This window comes from Pteropus medius, unplaced genomic scaffold (assembly GCF_902729225.1).
Source record: "Pteropus medius unplaced genomic scaffold, Ma_sr-lr_union100, whole genome shotgun sequence".
NCBI classification, from domain to species: domain Eukaryota; kingdom Metazoa; phylum Chordata; class Mammalia; order Chiroptera; family Pteropodidae; genus Pteropus; species Pteropus medius.
This window is the reverse complement of record NW_024350927.1, coordinates 8,804,472-8,822,220: the sequence shown is the minus strand read 5'-3', so window position 1 is coordinate 8,822,220 and position 17,749 is coordinate 8,804,472. Positions and strand designations below refer to the sequence as shown.

At 61.3% G+C, this 17,749-nt stretch overlaps 1 protein-coding gene across 4 annotated transcripts in view; it reads left to right on the top strand.

Annotated features, from left to right (window-relative positions):
* KCNAB2 (potassium voltage-gated channel subfamily A regulatory beta subunit 2) overlaps positions 1-17,749 on the top strand; it is a 77,823-nt gene that overhangs the window by 21,744 nt on the left and 38,330 nt on the right. For 2 of the 4 annotated variants that reach the window (XR_005648560.1, XM_039842363.1), the window contains exons 2-3: positions 7,742-7,870; positions 9,037-9,078. Coding sequence is in view for 3 of the 4 variants with exons in the window: in XM_039842363.1 (XP_039698297.1) it covers positions 7,794-7,870; positions 9,037-9,078 (119 nt within the window). In the remaining variant the exon portion in view is untranslated. Of the gene's footprint in view, positions 1-7,741; positions 7,871-9,036; positions 9,079-16,040; positions 16,444-17,749 lie in introns of those variants that run through there. The other 2 variants (XM_039842364.1, XM_039842365.1) reach the window with 2 other exon arrangements.

The window sequence follows — 17,749 nt, the reverse complement described above, 5'->3', positions numbered from 1 at the left end:
TCCCAGCGCAGTGCTGGGCCTGGGGATGGGACTCGGGTGAGGCAGCGCCCTGCCTGGGCTCACCGTCCACTCGGGGGGCATCGGCAGCGCCCGGCTCAGAGCACGGCTTTGGGGTCAGCCAGCGCTGCATTAGAATCCTAGCCTGACCTCTGACCCTCGGTATCGTCTCCAGTAGAGTGTGGGGGCAGCAGTACCACTTAGGGCTGTGGGGCCAGCCCTGGCACGGAGCCAGACAGTAACCGGGAACTCAGGCATCAGCAGGACTAGCCGGTAGCTGTGTTATCTGCCCCCCTCCCTCCCTGAGGAAGGGGCCCCCAGCCTGCCTTGGGGGGTCTACATCCTGCCCCACGAGGGCCGGGTGTCTGGCCCTCCTCCCACAAGCCTGGGACTGGCGGCCACACCCCGGCTCCTCTGGGCCTGGGCTTGCCAGGCGTCCACCCTCTGGCGCTCTCTGCCACCGACTTCCTGTTGGCTCTGTCGTCCCTCAGACGTTCGCCTTCTACCAGAATGGGCTTGTCTCTGGCCGTTCTGACCCAGGAGCAGGTGCCAGGGGTGTTTCAGGGACCCTGTTTCCCAAGATGGGTTTTGTGCTTGAGGGGACAGCACCCCAGCTCCCCTGACATTCAGGGTTACCGGGCCAGCAGCCCAGAGACTGGCTCAGCTGGGCTGGCAGCTTCCCTGCTGGACCCGGGCAAAGCCCGCAAGGCCGCCTGTCAGCAGGGCAGCTGCAGGCATCCTTCCTGCGAGGGGGCACGGCGGGCGCCCCAGGCCCCATGACCACTGGGTGGGCAGGTGGAGCGTAGCAGCCAGCAGAGGTGTCTGACGGCGACATAGTTCTCCACTGGAGCTGCCGGCTTCTGCTTTCATCCCTGGGGCAACGAGGTGCCCGGAGATCAAGAGCTCTGCGGGGCCGCCTCTGTCCCCACTGCGGGGGACTGGGGGAGGGGGTGCCAGCTGCTCAGCAGCCCCTTTGAGCTCCTGGAAAGATTCCTGCCATCTGCTGTCTCCCGGGACCCCTGGCCTGGCATTAGCCATCCCCAAGTGCAAAGTAGTAGGGGAAGGAGTGTGGGTCCCTGCCTTAAAAACAAAACGGAGAAGTCCCTGTTCCTCCCCCTGCAGGGGCGGGGCAACTGGAGAACCCCTGAGGCCCAGGGGCGCCCTGGGGTGGGGTGGGGGTGCAGGGAGCTCCCTAGTGCCTGGAGGACTTCCTCCCCGCCCAGAAAAGCCAGGGTAGCCTCTCGTGAGCGCTCCCCTCCCCGACCTGCGTTCACTGCCGGGCCCTGCAGGATGTCGGATGTTGGTGCAGGGCGTGCTTGCGGTGGCAGACCAGACCGGGGCAGCTCCCGGAGGCGGAGGCCAGGAGCAACGATGACACATTTGCTGAGTGAATGACTGAAGGGCCAGTGGCCTGGGCACCGGGAATGTTTCTGGGGAGGCCAGGGCACATGTGGGCTGCTGTGGCTCACGCGGTCTGTGAAGCGCTGAGGTCCCTTCTACCCAGTGACAGGGGAGGGCCCTGCACGGCGCCCATCCACGGTGGTCGCCGGGGCCGGAGTGGAGCTGGGGGGGGCCACGTCCAAGAGATAAGGCCCCCACCCCGTGGCCTGAGCCTCTGTTCCCTCTCGGGGGGGAGGGCGGCTGTTCCCAGCAGTTGGAGCCTTGGGCTGCTGACCCCACAGACCCCTGGCCATGGCTGTGCACAACCCGGACCTAGCCGGGAGCCACAACGAGGCTTCTGCCTCTGCCCTCTGTGGGAAGACACCCAGCCTACGGGCCCATGAGACGGGCTGGGGTCTGGTGGGCTGCAGAAGGGGGTTGCAACGTTGCTTTGGGAAAGTTGGAATTCCTTGGCTGTGACCTTTTTTTCAGTTATGGCATTAATATCTGTGACCGGGGCTCCCTGCGCAGTCCAGACCTGGGCTCTGTGTCAGGTTAACGTATTTGTAGTCAGCCGACAGATATTCGAATGTCGCTTTGAAAAGATTGAAATTTTCAGTCTGTGACCTTTTAAAGAAATTCTTAGTGGCCCATGGTCTTTGGGTGTTGTCTGACCACATGAGGTCCACGCTGCTTGGTGTCAGGTCAGCGTGTCACCGTGCTGCTAGGCTCCCCTGGCTCAGGCCTCGGGAGCTTGGAGGAGAGACAGGCCTCTCTGTGGCAAAGGGCAGCGGTCCCAGCTGTGACCCCACCCCAGAAACATTGGCGCCCTCGTCCCCCCCGCTTCCATCTGAATTCATATAAGACCCAACGCAGGTGCAGCTGGGAAACTAGCTGTTGACATTCCAGCAATGGGGCGTCCCCCGCTTCCTGCCCCAGATGACCCCCCAGGCAGAACCGATACTCCACACGCGCCCAGATTCGGCAGCCACCCCCGTCACGGGCGCTCAGCCTTTGCCGCCACCCTACCCCCAGCAGAGGGGTGGGCTCCCGTCTCTCTGGGGGCAAGAGGAAGGGCGCGTTACGCAAGCAGCTTCCGGATCGTGTGGTTTCCAGCGGTTGCACCTCTTCCTGACTCTGAGGCGCGCAGTCCCCACTGTGGCTGCCGCCAGCGGAGGCCTCGCAGAAGGCCATGGTTCCAGGCCGGGTGACAGCCACAGCAGTAGTGTTGGGCTGCGGCAGGAGGGATTTCCAGCCACCGAGAAGCAACGTGCAAAGTAAAGCCAGTTCGAGAAGGGGGCCTGGAGTCCAGCCCTGAGCCCCGAGGCTTCCGGGAAGATCACCGATGTTGGTCACGCCTGGCTGCACGAGCCTCAGCTGTCAGCGTCCGCTGAGCTGTACCACGTGGCTGGCTGCCCTGGGCCCTCGGTCCATCTGCAAACCAAAGAGATGAAGCCCCCGCCCCAGCAGAGCCAATGTCCCCGTGGTCTCAGGGCACATGGGGAGGGAGTGACTGTGGGGACCGATCCATCGCTGGTGTCACAGTAGTGGCCTCTCAGGCAGGTAGCCCCACCTCCCGGTCCTCACACCCTCCCTCACGTATTAGGGTTGATCTTTGCGACCAATGGAACAAAACTTCCGATATTCAGTTGTAAAAGACGTTGCAGCTTCTCTGTCTCGGTTGGCCACCCTGGGGGAAGCCAGCTGCCTTGGCACGAGAGAGCAGGTGGCCAGGAACGGAGGCCCCAGCCTGCAGCCGTGCACGTAAGACTTGAGGAGAGAGGCTCCAAGCCCTAGTCCAGCCTCCAGATGAGACTGCAGCCCCAGCCGACATCCTGGCTGCAGTCTTAGGGTGCACCCGAGCCAGAGCCAGCCGCCAGTCAGTCCCCGATCCCAACTCCAAAACCACGTGAGAAAGACTTATTGTTTTAAGCTGCCAACCTTGACACGTGTCAACAGATAATGCATACCGTGTTATTGTTCTTAAGACCTTAGCTATTGAGTGACAAGCTTTCAGGGACCTTTGAGCTTCCAGGATGACCCTGACTTCGGATGCAGCCACAGAGGTTCCAAGAAGCACAGGTACCCCCATGACACAGAGTCAGACCTACGTACGATAGTCACTCCTACAAGATGTTAGTCTTTTTCTGGGAAAGTGGGAAAGACAAGCAGCCTTCTGAGAGCAAAGGAGAGAGAGGCAACAAGAGAAAAGTAGACATGGCAAGTCTGCGAACCCCAAGAAGTGATCTTCTGGAAGGTAAGACCACCGCCGGGGAGTCGGCCAGCTCAGGGACTCACCTGTGCAGGAGCAGCTTCATCCGCCTTTCACACATGGTGCAAAGGTTCAGGGAGGAGCTGTGACGAGTGGCTTTCCAAGAAGCACTTCCGGGCTTTGGAGCGGCACCTCCGCCCGTGGGGCTAGGCTCAGGCACATCCCAGCCCATGGCCCGCACCGCACCCCCACCCGTCAGCACATTGGATCCTGCCGTCATTTCACAGATGCAGAAACCGACACTTGGGAAAGATTGAGAGATTTGCCCAAGGTCATATGCCAATAAGGTCAGAGTTAGAATTCGAACCCAGTGCCAGATCTGGATGTCGGCTGGGCCTCATCGCCCTCCCCAGCACTGGAAGGACCTCCTTAGGTCACCTAGAGAGGATGGACTCGCGTCATCAACCCAGCCCCAGGAGACATTAGAAGCCTGTGGTAGGCTCTGGCAAGACCTCGATTTAGAAACAGTTAGCTCCCCAGCGCTCAGAGCGCCGGCTTCGGATGGAGAAAGCTCGCGGAATGAAGGTGCCCGCCGCCCGGGTTCTGTCGTCCAGCGTCTGCTGTGGAGAGACAAACACAGCCTTCTTTTCCGGAAAACAGAAGTAGCTGCCGCCACTCCCTGGACTTACAATTCAGCGCGAAAGGCGGGTCCTGACCATGAAAGCCCCAGGCCACGCTCCTCCTCCGCTCACCTGCAGGGCAGTCCTGGCGGCCACGCGGGCCTGCGTTCATCACGCCCTCGGGCATTAGTGTCCCCCGGCCGAGGCCGGAGCTAGGACATCATCATTCCCCTCGCTCTCCATTGGCCAGAGTGTGTGCGTGCATGGGGGTGTGTGTGTGTGTTCGAGGAGGTGGCACAGTCACACAGCAAAGGACATGGATCCTGGGAGAAGCGAGGGCTGGGGACCAACACTTCAGTCTCCTACACCCTCATACCCTCCTATGCACATCAGCTGCCAGCTCAGTCACCCAGAACGTCTGGGTGACCAGAGCTGTCCCCAGCCAGGCACGATCAGAAAGTGTCTTCTGTCATCTTGTGTCTCCGTCCGGATTCAGACTTAGGTCTGCCTTTTCTTTGTGCTTTCTTGGTTTAAGTTGTGTGTTCATCTTCCTCTCCCTCCTGGGTGCCCTGAATCCTTCTCGTGCCGTTTGAGTGTCTCCAGTACAGGGAGAGACGGAGAGAGAGGGGGACCACTCACGGCTCTGGATTTTACTTTAGAGCTATAAAATATGTTTTGGGAACAATTGGGGGACTCTGAATATAGGCTGCGTATCAGGTGGCGTTGAATTAACTGCTCAGGCGTGACTACGGCCCTGAGGTCAGGGGAGACGAGCGCTTATTGTCAAGGAGGCACGCGGCAGTACGCAGGGGCGAAGCCGTGAGACCGCAGCTCCCAGGGGTTCGGAAGCAGCGTGAGTGCGTGGGGAGAGAGAGGGGAGAAGGCAGAGGGAAGGGACGAGCAGAGGGGAGGAAATGCGTGCGAATGAGGCCGAATGTACAGTCGGTGGACAGGATGAAAAGTACGGGGTGTTTGTTGCCGCTCTGGTTTCTCGCGACTTTCCTGATGTGTGAAAGGTGTTCAGAATCGTAGCTGGGGAGGACACAGCGCCCACAGGCGGAGCCTCCTGACTTTGGGTCCCTGCCATCGCCACCAGCTGGCCCTGTGAGGGGCCAGAGCTGGGACTTGGCAGCTTTCGTCCTGAGCCCAGCACTTGCGTGTCGGTCTCGGCTCCCGTGAGAGCGCAGGCAGGCTTTGTGAGCATTCCCCGCTTCGGCTTCTCCAAGGATCCATCTGGGTGTTTGCTCAAGGTCACGCACAGACCAGGCACAAGCGCAAGACGCGGAGGGACCCAGACTGTCCCTCCTGGGCCTGGCGTGCTGTTAGGTGGTTTCCGAAGCCTCTCTCTGCGGAAGGGGGCCCAGCTCTGCCTGCCTCCCCCACCCCAGGACTGGCAGCACCCTCCCAGGCAGCATCCTGCACGCGAGCTCCTTGGGGTTGACTGCTGGGTGGATGCACTCAATCCTGATTGGATGGTGGCGGCCGGGAGGTGTGCTCCGGGCAGGGAACTGGCCGCTGACTCCGAGGGAGCCTGGGAGTCCAGGCTAGGTAGGGCGGGGGAGTGGAGCAGGTGGCCTCTTCAGGGATGCCTTGCTGGGTAACGTTGTCCTTGCACCCATAGCGGCCCTGGGCACCACCCCCTGGACGGAGAGGGCATTGCCCCCCAGAAAAGACTGCCCTTGTCCCAGTACTTGGTGCGAGCGGCGTCCCCCAGCCCTTCGTTACCCCAGGCGTTCTACCTACCACCCAGCCACTGCCCTGTGCTTTCTCCGGGGGAGCCTGCGGCAGGCCGAGTTGCAGAGTCATTCATTCATTCATTCATTCATTCATTCAGTGAATACCCGAGCATCTACTGTGCGCCAGGCACAGCTGTGAACACAGCAGACGAAGAGCTGGCAACCGTGTGGGAGGGAAACAGATCATAAACGAGACAGGAGGTGAAGCGCGGGGTGCATTAGATGGTGACGAGTGCTAGGGAGAAGTTGTGCAGAGAAGGACAAGGGGAGTGTAGGGGAGACGGAGTTTGCAGTTTAAGGTAAGGTGTCCAGGAAGGGCCCTTGGTATAAACAGGTGACCTTGGTATAAACAGGCAAAGATCGGGGGCAGGGAGCCCTCAGGTGGATCTCAGGGGTCCAAGAGCTCGGGGGAAAAAAAGCAGGTGCGAATGCCCCGAGGTTGGAGTGTCTGCGGGCCCATGGGACCCCAAGGAGCACAGGGGTGGGGCGAGCGAGGGGGAGGCGGGGGGTGAAGTCTGGCAGGTCATGGGCAGGTCGAGGCGGGCACAAGGCGGCTGTTGAGATTTGGGCTTTCACTCTGGGTAGAATGGGAAACCATTGAAAGGTTTTGAGCAAAGAAATGACATCATCCAATTTATCTTCTAGAAGTTTCTATCTGGCTCCTATAAAGTAGACCATAAGGGATAAAGGCGGAAGCCAGGAGACCCATCAGAAAGCTGTCGTGGGGCCCTACGAGAGAGAAAGTGGTGGCCCAGGCCAGGGAGGAGATGAAACGTGGGGTTCCGGGTGTTTCTGAAGGTGATCGATGCCACACATTACTGAGCTGGGAACAGCTGCGACACCGGGCTGGGGGCGTGTCAGGAGCGCAGCCCGCTCTGCCGTACCCAAAATAACGCCACGAACTCCGAGGCTCGAGACGGCTTTCCTCGCCTTGGGTTCTGCGGCTCGGGAGTTGGGGCACCGCTTGCCCGGGTCCTTTGCTTCAGGGCCTCGCAAGGCCGCAGGCAGAGTTTTGGTCGGGCTGGCTCGTATGGAAGGCTCGACTGGGGAGGGATCCCCCCCCAAGCCCCCGTGTGGTTTAAGGGGTTCCGTCTCTCTGGGCTGTTGGCCAGAGGCCACCCTCAGTTCCTGACCATGTGGGGCTCTCCAGCATGGCAGCTTGCTTCCTTAGAGCCAGCAAGGGAGTCAGCTAGCAAGACAGAAGGCGTGGTCTGTGTCACCTATCACGAAAGCGATGTCCCATCCCCTGTGCCACATTCTGTTGTTGGAAGCAAGTCACGAGGTCTCATGCAGACCCAAGGGGAAGGGGCCACACGAGGGCATGAGTCTCAGGATCTGGGGGGTCTCAGGGCCTGTGACAAGCTGCTTCCTTAAAGCTGAGCCGCGGTGCCAGCGCGCTGCAGTGGCTGGAGTAGGCGTCAGGGAAGGCGGGGCAGCAAGGGTGACCCTGGGTGATGCTGGCGCCACCTCCCGGGATGGGGAGCACAGTCCAGAGTTCCGAGTCCACAGACTCCCTCCGGGACCCCTGTGTCTGCAGGGTTTGGGCAAGTGCTCCCCGCGCCTCAGAAAGGCAGTCAGGGGGAGCGGAGGGCCCCCGTGGAGCATCAGGGCCCCCGTGAACCGATCGCCAGCCCCGTCTGAGCACCCAAGGGTCTGTCTGTCTGTCCGTCTGTCCGTCTGTCTGATGAGGGACGTGCAAATGCCCCATGAACGGGACCGTCACCTTGCAGAGCCTCCCGGCCACACCTGAGTGGAGTGTCTTGACCATCTCCCCTCTGCCTCTGCTTTTCCTCCAGAACCTTCCCTCGGTGAAGAGCAGAGCAGGTGAGGACACGTGAGGCCTGCCCCATGTATCCGGAATCGACCACGGGCTCCCCGGCTCGGCTCTCCCTGCGGCAGACGGGCTCCCCCGGCATGATCTACAGGTGACACCCGCCCCCCAGGTCCCCAGGGCCAGCGCTTCCTCTAAGAGGGGTCCTGAGGCCACTGTCCTCCCCCTGACTGGGAGGAAAGGACCGAGTGAGGCCTGCAGGGCAGCGACGTGCGTTTCCTCCAGGGGAAGGGCCGGAAGCTTCTAAAGCCAAAGCGGAAAAGGAAAACCCAAGATTTTCTGGGTGGGACGGAGCCAGGACTAGACTCCCGCCTTGTCCCCGCCTCTCCTGAAATGTCCCACTGGAGGCAGCGGAGGCCCGAGAGTCAGTGGGGGGTCCTTCCGGGCCTCCACTTCTCTCATCTTACACATCGAGGCTCCTGGAGACCCCGTGGCCCCCTCCCTGATGCCGAGTGGGGCTCAAGGCCTTGCAGGCCCCTGGGAAGCCGTGTCTACCCATCTTCAAACATGAGAAGGGCGGGGTCGGCCAGGCGCTCACTGGTACCCCAGACCGCCTCCCCATGGGGCCGCTTCCAAATCCGGCTCTGGCCTTCCGTTTGGATCTACCCCAGGCGGAACCACAGGGAGAGTGAGCAGGAAGCACGGGGTGAGCACCGCTGGCTCCATGCTGGGAGCACAGACCCAGACAGCGGACCCCGCCACTGTCAGGAAAGACTGGGGCTCGGGTGGGAGCGGGGTGGGGGGGCTGTCAGCACTCCAGCGGTTGGACCTTTCTAGATGATTGTCAGGGCCTGAGCCACAATGGGTGTCCATGGAAATCACAGGGAAAAGGGGTGTCCCTCCTTCAGCGTCCTAAAAAGAACCCCACGGTCACAGGCAGACTTGCCCGCAAGTGGGGTGACGGGCATGTCTTGGTTTGAGGGTTTTCAACTGTTGTCCTAAAGCATATTCTATTAAAACCAAATGGCCCATCCCAGGGTCACGTCCCACCTGCAGTCCCCACTCCGGCGGGGCGAGGCACGCATGGACGGCCCCCCAAGTGCCCACGGAACGGGCCTCTGCCTCCCTGCGCCACTGGGTGGCGCTGCCGCCGAGCGCTCGGTCCCGGCGCATCCTCCCGCCAGCCGTGAGCCGAGCGGGGTGGGGCGGGGCCGCGGGGTGTCGCGGATGCTTCCGGGCGGGCACCTCCCTGTGGTTAATCCGTTTGTGGACTATCTCTCTTTTCTCCCTCTCCTCTCTCTCCTCCATTGCTGTCCGCAGTACTCGGTATGGGAGCCCCAAAAGACAGCTCCAGTTTTACAGGTAACGAGCCCTCCGTTTCCCTAAACCCGCGAGCTGAAGGCGGGGGACCTGGTGGTGGGGGGCCAGGCGCCCAGGTCGGGGCGCTGATGGTTCCTCAGAGGTAAAGTCCCCCAACGAGGTCCAGGCTCCGATTCTCCCTGGGTGCCCACCCACGGGCGTTTGTGACGGCCGATGGAAAATGTGAAGTCGGGTTCGTTGTGCTGATCTAGAATCTGCTTCACTTTGAGCAAAGGGACTGCGATACCGGCCCAGCTCCCGTGACTCTGCGTCCTCAGGGAGCGGGGCAGGCGCCTCCCGCGGTGTGTGCGTGTGCGCGTCTCAGGTCCCCAGAGTAAAAGGCGGGGCGGCCCCTCCCCCACCCCGGGCTCCTTGGATTTGAGCTGATTTGCAGTCTGCAGAGCTCTGGGGTGATCAAAGGCCAGCACCTCCTGGGGGGTGTGGCCCCCACGTGACCTGGAGGGTGTGTGGGGGACTCTGGGACTCTGATCTGGGCGAGCGTCTGTGCCCTGAGGGACGGGGAACCACAGGGACGAGCATGGCAGTCAGCAGGGTCCTCTGAGCTGTCTCTTCCTAACCTGCACGGTGGGAGGTGTCCCAAGAGGACACACGCTTCCTGGAAAGTCACTCTAGAAATGCTGACATTTTTCCCTGTCAGGAAAATGTCATGGTACAGAACCCGCCGGTCCGTGCCACCAGCCTTGGGGCGTGTGTGGGGCTCGTCGTGGCTCTTGAGGGCAGGGCCTTGGTGTCTGTTGTGCGTCTTGGCATTCAGGCCTGGCGTCGCACACACCCACCAGTGACGGGGTGTGGGACAGCTACTGCCAACTCACCAGGAATCTTGGGCAGTGGGTACAGTGCCGGCGCTGGATTCTGTATGGCTGTGTCCTTCCCACCGCCCCGGCGCCTCTGGACGTGACCGTGGGTCTGGGTCCTCAGGCTAACTTTGCCGCCGCTCCCAAGCAGTCTCACTCCTTACAGAGACCTCCAAAGGGGTAACCAGGTGTTTGATCCTACTGAAACTTTTGCTAGATAAGATTTTGCCTGCAACAGGTTGGAATGTGGGCTTGCAGATGCATTTATTGGGTGAATGTCTGTCACGTATGTATACAGCAGCACAACATGTCACTGTCAATGGGTGACGTGCGTCCCAGCAGGATCTGACCAGTGAAATCGAACATGCGCTCAAACTGCATCCTCAGACACCCCGAGCCCCCCTCACACCTGGAAGGAAAGGAGTGAGCAGACGAAGCAGGCAGGGCAGCCGGGGCCCAGACCCGCCAGCGCCAGTGCCGGCGAGAGGGCGCGGGCCGCGGGAGGGGCAGAGGGCGGTGTTGAAGTGAGTGTGTCACGCCCCTCGCTGGCCCTCCAAAGGCCGCAGGTCCAAGGTCTTGTCCACCCCTCTGGGGACCGTCCGTATGAGCGTCCTGTCCCCACCAGGCCTCCTTGCCCTGGGGGCAAGCTCCGCTGGAGAACTGTGTTCCCACATCCCTCCCCACCTCCTGGCTCCTGTCTGGTGCCTTAGGCTCTGGCCATCCTGCCTTTGGATCTCCAGTGTGGTTTCTTCATGGACACCTGGTGTCTCTCGTGGAGCCTCTGATGATGACCCCCAAGGAGGTGGGATCTTTGCCAGGTACTGGGTGCCACTCCCAGTGGGGCATCCTTGTCACCCGGGCACTGACATGGCCCCGATGGTTATTTACATCAGCAGAGTGGAAGCCCCTCCTGTAATGAAAGGGTGTTCGCAGCCGCCCTGCCCTCAGGCAGCCCACAGACGACCGAGGGAACCAAGACCCCCTACGCGTCAGCTATTACCCAGAATGCCGCACGGCAGACAACCCCAAAACTCAGTGCGGGACGGCAGGAAGCATCTGCTTCTTGCTTAGGTGCCGGTGATTTGACTAGACTCAGCTTGTTTGGGCTGGGCCCGGCTGTGGGTGCAGGCTGAGTTCAGGTGCTCATCTCTTCTGCCCCCTTACCCGGGGCTGCCCCAGTCTCGTGGCAGAAGCGCCAGAGGCAGAGCAGAAACATGCGCTGTCTCCGAAGGGCTACCCTTAGGTCCGGTGCACTTGTCTGCACTTCTCATTCTTTCGGCCAAAGCAAGTCTCGTGACCCAGCCCAGTGTCAGAGGGCAGGGAAGATGCTCTCCCGAGCGCCCACCCCGCCCCCGCCGCGGGAGGGACCAGTCACGTGATGCGGAGAGGGGGAGAGGGGCAGCAGCTGTATACAATGTACCCCAGAGCCCGGATAACTCCAGTGGCATCTGGGAGGTCAAAGGCGTCCGGGCGAACTCCGGAGGGCCACTGGGCTTCCGAGGAGGGTGAGGTCCCAGCCAACGGAGAGTCCAGGGGGCGCTTCACGCAGGAGGCAGCACAGGGCCTCTGAGCTGGACCTGGACAGGACAGAATGAGGAAGGACATTCCAGTAGATGCAGCAGCCCGAGCCACACCTCGGAGAGGTACACGGAGAACAGGAAGTGGCGTCTGCAGAGACAGACTGTCCACTGGAGACGGGCTGGAGCGTGACGAGGGCCAGACTGTGGAGGTAGACGGGGGTCTGATGCGGGAGGGCCTGAATGCCAGGCGAAGGCGCTTGGCGGCATTCGGTGGCCGCTGGGGAGCCATCGGCGGTGTCCGAGCAAGGCGGGGACCAGAGCACCGTTGTGGGAAGGGAGCCAGGAGCAGCGAGTACGCCGGGACAGACAGGCTCAATGTGGGGGACCCGGAGAGAGGGGGAGGGGCTGAACTGCAGCGACCACAGGAAGGGGAGTGAAGGGGCACAGTGCACAGAAACAGGGCATCAGTGGCCCAGGAGAAGGACTTGGGTCTCGTTCAGATCATATCAGGCTGATGACCCAACAGCGAGGCCCAGGGCCACCTCCAGCCAAGGGGGCACGTGACATATTGGGCTTGGACCTTTGAGTAAAACCGTCCCATTTCCATCTCTGAGGCCTTTCCAGATAACACCCACCGCCAGTCACCTCCCGCTCCGGGCCCTCACCAGGCCTCACATTCGTGCACTTTCTACTCAGCCCGGGGCAGAGATTCCCCGTCACCCAGCCCGGTGGCAGGCGGCAGCCACCTGTTGCAGGCTCATCGCGGGGTAAACGGCTCAGCCTCCATCCAAAACCCACTCACACTGGCCGCCTTTGTAGTTGGACTTTCTGACATCATGGGGTAACCCGAAGTGCCCCTGGAGTCGTGACCCCAGAATAGGGTCTTGGCATAGCCTGACCCCAAAGCTCAGCTCATCCTCAAAGCACCTTCCCAAACCCGTTCAGGACACGCTGTGAGGGGAGTCCCCGTACCCTGCATGGGGAGTGTAGCGGAGTGGTGTCCAATAGCAGGCTTCTGGAACCTTCCAGAGCCATTCGTGGGTACTGGAGGCACAGCCCAGTGGTGGTGGGGGGAAACCCATCTGCATGTGCTAAGGAGAGGTCTCCTGAGACCCCAACCCCTTCACGTGGGTGGTGGTCACGTGCTGTGCCACCTGGGCTCCGCCTGCCCGCCCCCGGCAGACACAGCTGGGGAAGTGGCAGGCAGGGGCTGCAAGCTGGAGTCCCACCCCAAATAACGAAAAGACCGCCCGCCCCTCTCCACCCGTGGTTCCCGGGGTGTGTGCCTGGCACTTGGGGTGTCAGTGGAGGCAGGGTCTGGACCTGAGGGGCCTGCAGGACCTCGGCCAGCGCCCCCGGCCAGCCCCAGTGCTGGAGCCGGCCTGGCCAGCCACATGGCGGATGTGCACTTGCCTGGGCTTTCAGGGGCAGTGGTGCTCGTGAATAATTCAGCCTCTTTCACCGAGACGAAAATGCCCTAATAGGACTAATGGGCTCGCTGACTCCAAGCCCGACCCCAGGGGACGGTCTTCATTCACCAACCGCCTCTGCCTTCTGCAGTGACACTGCCTAATGAAACAGCCGCTGCACTGGCTTCTGAGAGCGGCTGGTGAACCTAACAAACTAGACTGTCCTTAGCGAGCGGACTCCGGAGGCCAGGTGAGTGGCCCCGTCGACACGCGGAATCGCGCAGCGCCCGCTTCGGGGGTGCTGCCCGGGACCAGCGTCCTGGGAACAGAATAACGGAGGGGTGTGCAGGGTACACTTGGCTGCTCAGAAATTAGACCCTCAATATTTTTCCCAAAGCAAAAAAAAAAAACCTCCCCAAAAGTGGCTGAGGAAGGGGAGGGCGGGCAGGCCACCACCGAGCCTGCTTGCTCCGGGGCCCTGCGGGCGGGGACCGTCTGTCCGCCATCTGCCCGGGCACCCCGCTTGCTCCCCGCCGGGCTCACCACCAGGATGCAGCGTTTTCAGGCTTCCGGGTGACAGCAGGACATCTGGGGGCTGGCCGGACGCACGCAGGCCTGAGCGCCGGGCTGCTGGGCCGGGCCTTGGCTTGCCGGCCGCGCTGGAGCAAAAACGCTTGAGCTTCTGCGCTGACGCCGCTTCCCTCCGCCTTCCCGCTTCCAGGAGCTCGGGCCGCTTTCCCCAACGTCCAGACGAACGTCGCCGTGTGACAGAGGTGTCCGGGCTCATTCCCACACCTCGCGCTTTGGCGGCTTCCGGTAGACAGACCCCAGTTCAGAAATTCCAGGTGAAGGCTCTCCAGGGAGGTCAGGCTCCCTGTCACTTAATGAGGTCGGCGTCTCGTCTCCTCTTCCCGAGTCACGCGCTCATGGGCGTGTGAGTCCCCCGAGCGCCCCCGCCCCCCGCCCTCCACAGGAACGGATCTGCAAGCAGCAGGCCCCAGGCGGGAAGAGCCTTGGGCGCCCCGTAATTAGTAATGGCTATTGAAAAGGGAGAGATTTGGGGTCACTGTGCTTTCCAGCTCTGAGGAATAGCGAGGGGGCTGGCAGGAGCCCGAAGGACAGGCTGGGCTTGCCCTCCCTCCTCCCAGCACTGTCCTCCTGGGTCCCCTTTGTCCGAGGACCCGACCCTGCCCCATTTGCCTTCAGAGGAAGCAGGAGTAAGCCCCAGCATGAGAAGGACATGTCCTCTCCCGCTGGCCGCGCTGGTGGCTGTCGGGGTCCCTCTGTGCTGTCCGTGTCCTTCCTCCTCTGGGGCCACACCTCCCTCCAGGACCTCAGGAAGGGAACGCTTCCCAGCCACACCCTGCCCTGCGCCCTGCGCCCGTCTGGTTAGGAAAGTGTGTCCTCTGCAACACAGGGCCACTGTCAACGCCCACGTTTCATCCCTGCGAACACCTTCCAGTGACGCTGGCACCTGCATGGCTCGTGTCCCTCGAGCCCGTGTCACGGCTGCCCTCTCGCGAGGCCTGCCCTGCCTGCCAGCCCCCGTACCCTCCACCGTGTTTGGTGAATCTTTGTCCTCATGCCATTTATCATACCTGGTGTCGTATCCCACGCCTCGTTGCTGGCGGCCACCTTCCCACACAGGGCTCCTGCTGCAGCACCGGCCCCTGCCCAGCTGTCCAGGCTGGTTCCATGCAGCCTGAGGCAGCCTATGAAGAGGCCTCTGCTCGACCCACTTCATGGCCATGGAGCCTGAGACTTAGAGCCACCTAGGCACCTGCCTGCCTCGCACTGAGCGGGTGACAGTCAGAGCACTTAGCCACACGGTCATCCCAGCCCCGGGGCCTTGACCAGGCTTCCAGAGCCGATCTAAACCAGGGCACTTTTCCGTGGGTGACATCTTGAAAGCTAATGGCTATCGATCTCGGCCTGGCTGGGCCCTGCCTTTCGGGCAGAGCCCCTGCAGCTGCAGCCAGCCCACTGGTCTCCCCGAACGCAAGCCCCGGGGAAGACAGGACCAGCCTGCTTATGTCCCCCCACACAGGGCTGGCAGCAGGCCACACAGTGGCCTCTGAAAGCAGCTGCCTGACACTGGCCTGAACGTGCTTGGGGGCGGGGAGGGACAGAGCTGCGGCTGCTGCCTTCCGCCCCGGCGCCTGGCCACTCTCCTGCCCCCAGAGCCCCCTCGCCTCCCAGCCCTTCCCAGGGAAAATCAGACTTCTCGTCCCTTAAGGACACCAGAGCTGGGGACAGCGCTGGTTCTTCCAACTCCCAGGGCCGGGCCCAGGGTCCCGCTCTGCAGCTGACCCAGCTGAAATGGCGGCTGCCCGTCTCGCCTTCACCCTTAGTCACGGTAATGGTGCTGGGGCCACTGTGCTGGCACCTGGGCCAGGGCAGAGGGCTGTGGTCAGGTGCAGGGAGGATGTCCCTACACTGTAGACCACCCCAACCCCTGTGACCGTGTCCTTGTGACCAGTCAAGGATGCTACAGACGTGGACACAAGCGCGGAGCACCCTGTGTCGATTCACTCACTTTGTGGATCAACACAAATGGCCACACTCTGTACATGCCCCCACCCCGGCCTTCGCCCACTGGCTCGTAGGGCACGTTGCATTCAGCCCATGTAGAAATTCCTCGCTCTTGGAGGCTGCACAAGTCCCCCTTGTACGACTCATTTCCATTGATGTCCCTATTGATGGACATCTGTGTTGTTTTTCATTTCTGAGGAAGTGTCGCCAGCATTTGGGACATGGCTCTTAACATTCCCTACTGAGCTTATCCCGCCTGTCACGCCCCCTCACATGCATCCCACTCGGCCTTTCTGCTGCACGAATTTGTGGACTGTGACATACTTAGTGACCGCGGAGCATGGAGCCCACAGCTCTGCCGGTGCGATGGCGCTGTCTCCAAGCCGAGAGTGTGTGTGGGTGGCAGTCCCATTCCAAGGCTTGTGAACGGACGAGCGGGGCCTTCCTGGGGTGCGCCCCCTGCACGTGGGAGTGTGAGGCGCCGCCTGGCATAACGGTGCTGGAGTTTGCTTCCGTGACAGGTGCGCTCATGCTGCTCCCTTGCGCGGGCCTTACCCGAGAACACCTCCAGAGGGCGGCATGCTGTCATGTCTTCGGCTTTGGGACTCAGGCTCTCTGCATGCTTTGTGCCCCGTTTTTATTTGGAGTGGCCTGAGTTGTCCCACCTGGAGTACAGCTTCGCCTGTGCCTAACCCACGTTGTGGGGGGCAGAGAAGGGGGGACTTAGCCAGAATCCCCAGGCGCCATGTCCCTGCACCCCCTGCCCCCGGGCCAGTGTCCAGCCTGAGCACTGGGGACAGCGGCACACTCGCTAACCCGCCGCCACCCGGCGTTCCCCGCCCGGACAGTGACAGCTCCCAGGCCAGGCGGTGCCATGTTGTCCATGACGTACAGCGAGAGCCTGAGGAGCGTGAGCAGCAGGTGTCACTCGGACTGGGCCCTGCACCCCGTCCGCCAGACCGACACGCTGGAGCTACAGCGGCTGCGGGAGGTGCGGGCGGCCGCCCAGGCCAGGAACATGGAGAGCTTCCTCCGCATGCACGGCCTGTCCCTGGACAGCTGCACTGCGCGGCGCACGGGCATGAAGTACCGGTAAGGGCCGCGCGGGGCCGGGCGGGGCGCACACAGCCGGGGCAGGTCCTGCGAGGGCCCAGGAGACCGGATACTCATGGCGCGTCGCGGTACATCTCTGTGTCTAAAACTTGCAACCTCGTAGTAGTAACGTGTAAGCGAGGAGTTACTTTGTCATTGCGACGAAGTAACTATTAGGGGCTCACGACACAGGAATTAGTGACGAGGCTTTGTTTATCGTCTCGCTCGATCGGCAAATCCATCTAGAAACCCAGGGGCAAAGGTGTGGCCCGTTCTCATCCTAAAATTGGGCTGTCCTCGTGGGACATGGTCTGCAGCAGGTGGCCTCTGGACTGGCTACTGTAGCTCTGGCAGCGAAGGCTGTGAATTCAATGTCCGCGTTCTCTGGATGACAGTCATGCTGAGCTATTCGGAACCTCAGAAGGACGTCGTTAGAAATCAGCATCTGGACAGCACTCCGGCCGGCCCACTTTCTGCTCTGAAGGCATCGGAAAGGCTGGGGCCCCAGAGCTGCATTTTCGTTCATAAACTGCATGTTCGCTGCTATACCTTCCTCGAGCCTCCCAGGGACAGGCCCTCGCCAGAGCCATTAGGCCAGCGGGGACCCCCTCTGCCCAGTCTCTGGACCGCTGCCGGATTTAGCAAATAAAAATACAGGATAAGGATGTCCCGTGCAACATTTGGAGCATCCTTATACGGAAAATGCATCTATATTCGTTGTCTAGGTGAAGTTCAGATTGAACTGGGTGTCCTATATTTGGCCTGACACCCTCAGACTTTGGCTCCCACCTAACAGAGGCCCCGGGGTTACCTGGCTGGTCTCTGGAGAGTAGAGCGGAGACCGGCCCTGTGGCTTTAACATTTTCTCCTAAGGACAGTGCTTTTGGCTCATTGTTTGACTAAAGTGCCTGTGGTTTAAAGAAACAGAACAGTTCTGCCCGGATCCATGAGCTGGCAGAATCCCGACGCTCTGTAAGTCCAGCTGTATGGGGAGGACAGAGGGTCAGCTAGTTGGTCCCAGCGAGCACCTCATTCTGATGGAAATTTCTCAAGAGGGAGAGGAGACACTGCGTTTTTCTTTTTCCTGGCTAGTCATTGGTACTTTGCATTAATTCAGCCAATGTTTGTGGAAGGTCGACATGGCTGCAGGCAACCAGCAAGATGCGGTTTGAACTGGACCAACCGAGTTCCCACCCTAAGCAGTAAAGGAGGCCAGGACAGCTGAGACCCGACCATCTGAAGGCGGCCACTTGAAAATGTGGGAAGAACCTTCCAGGCCAAGGGTTAGGGGCATGTCTGAGGAGAG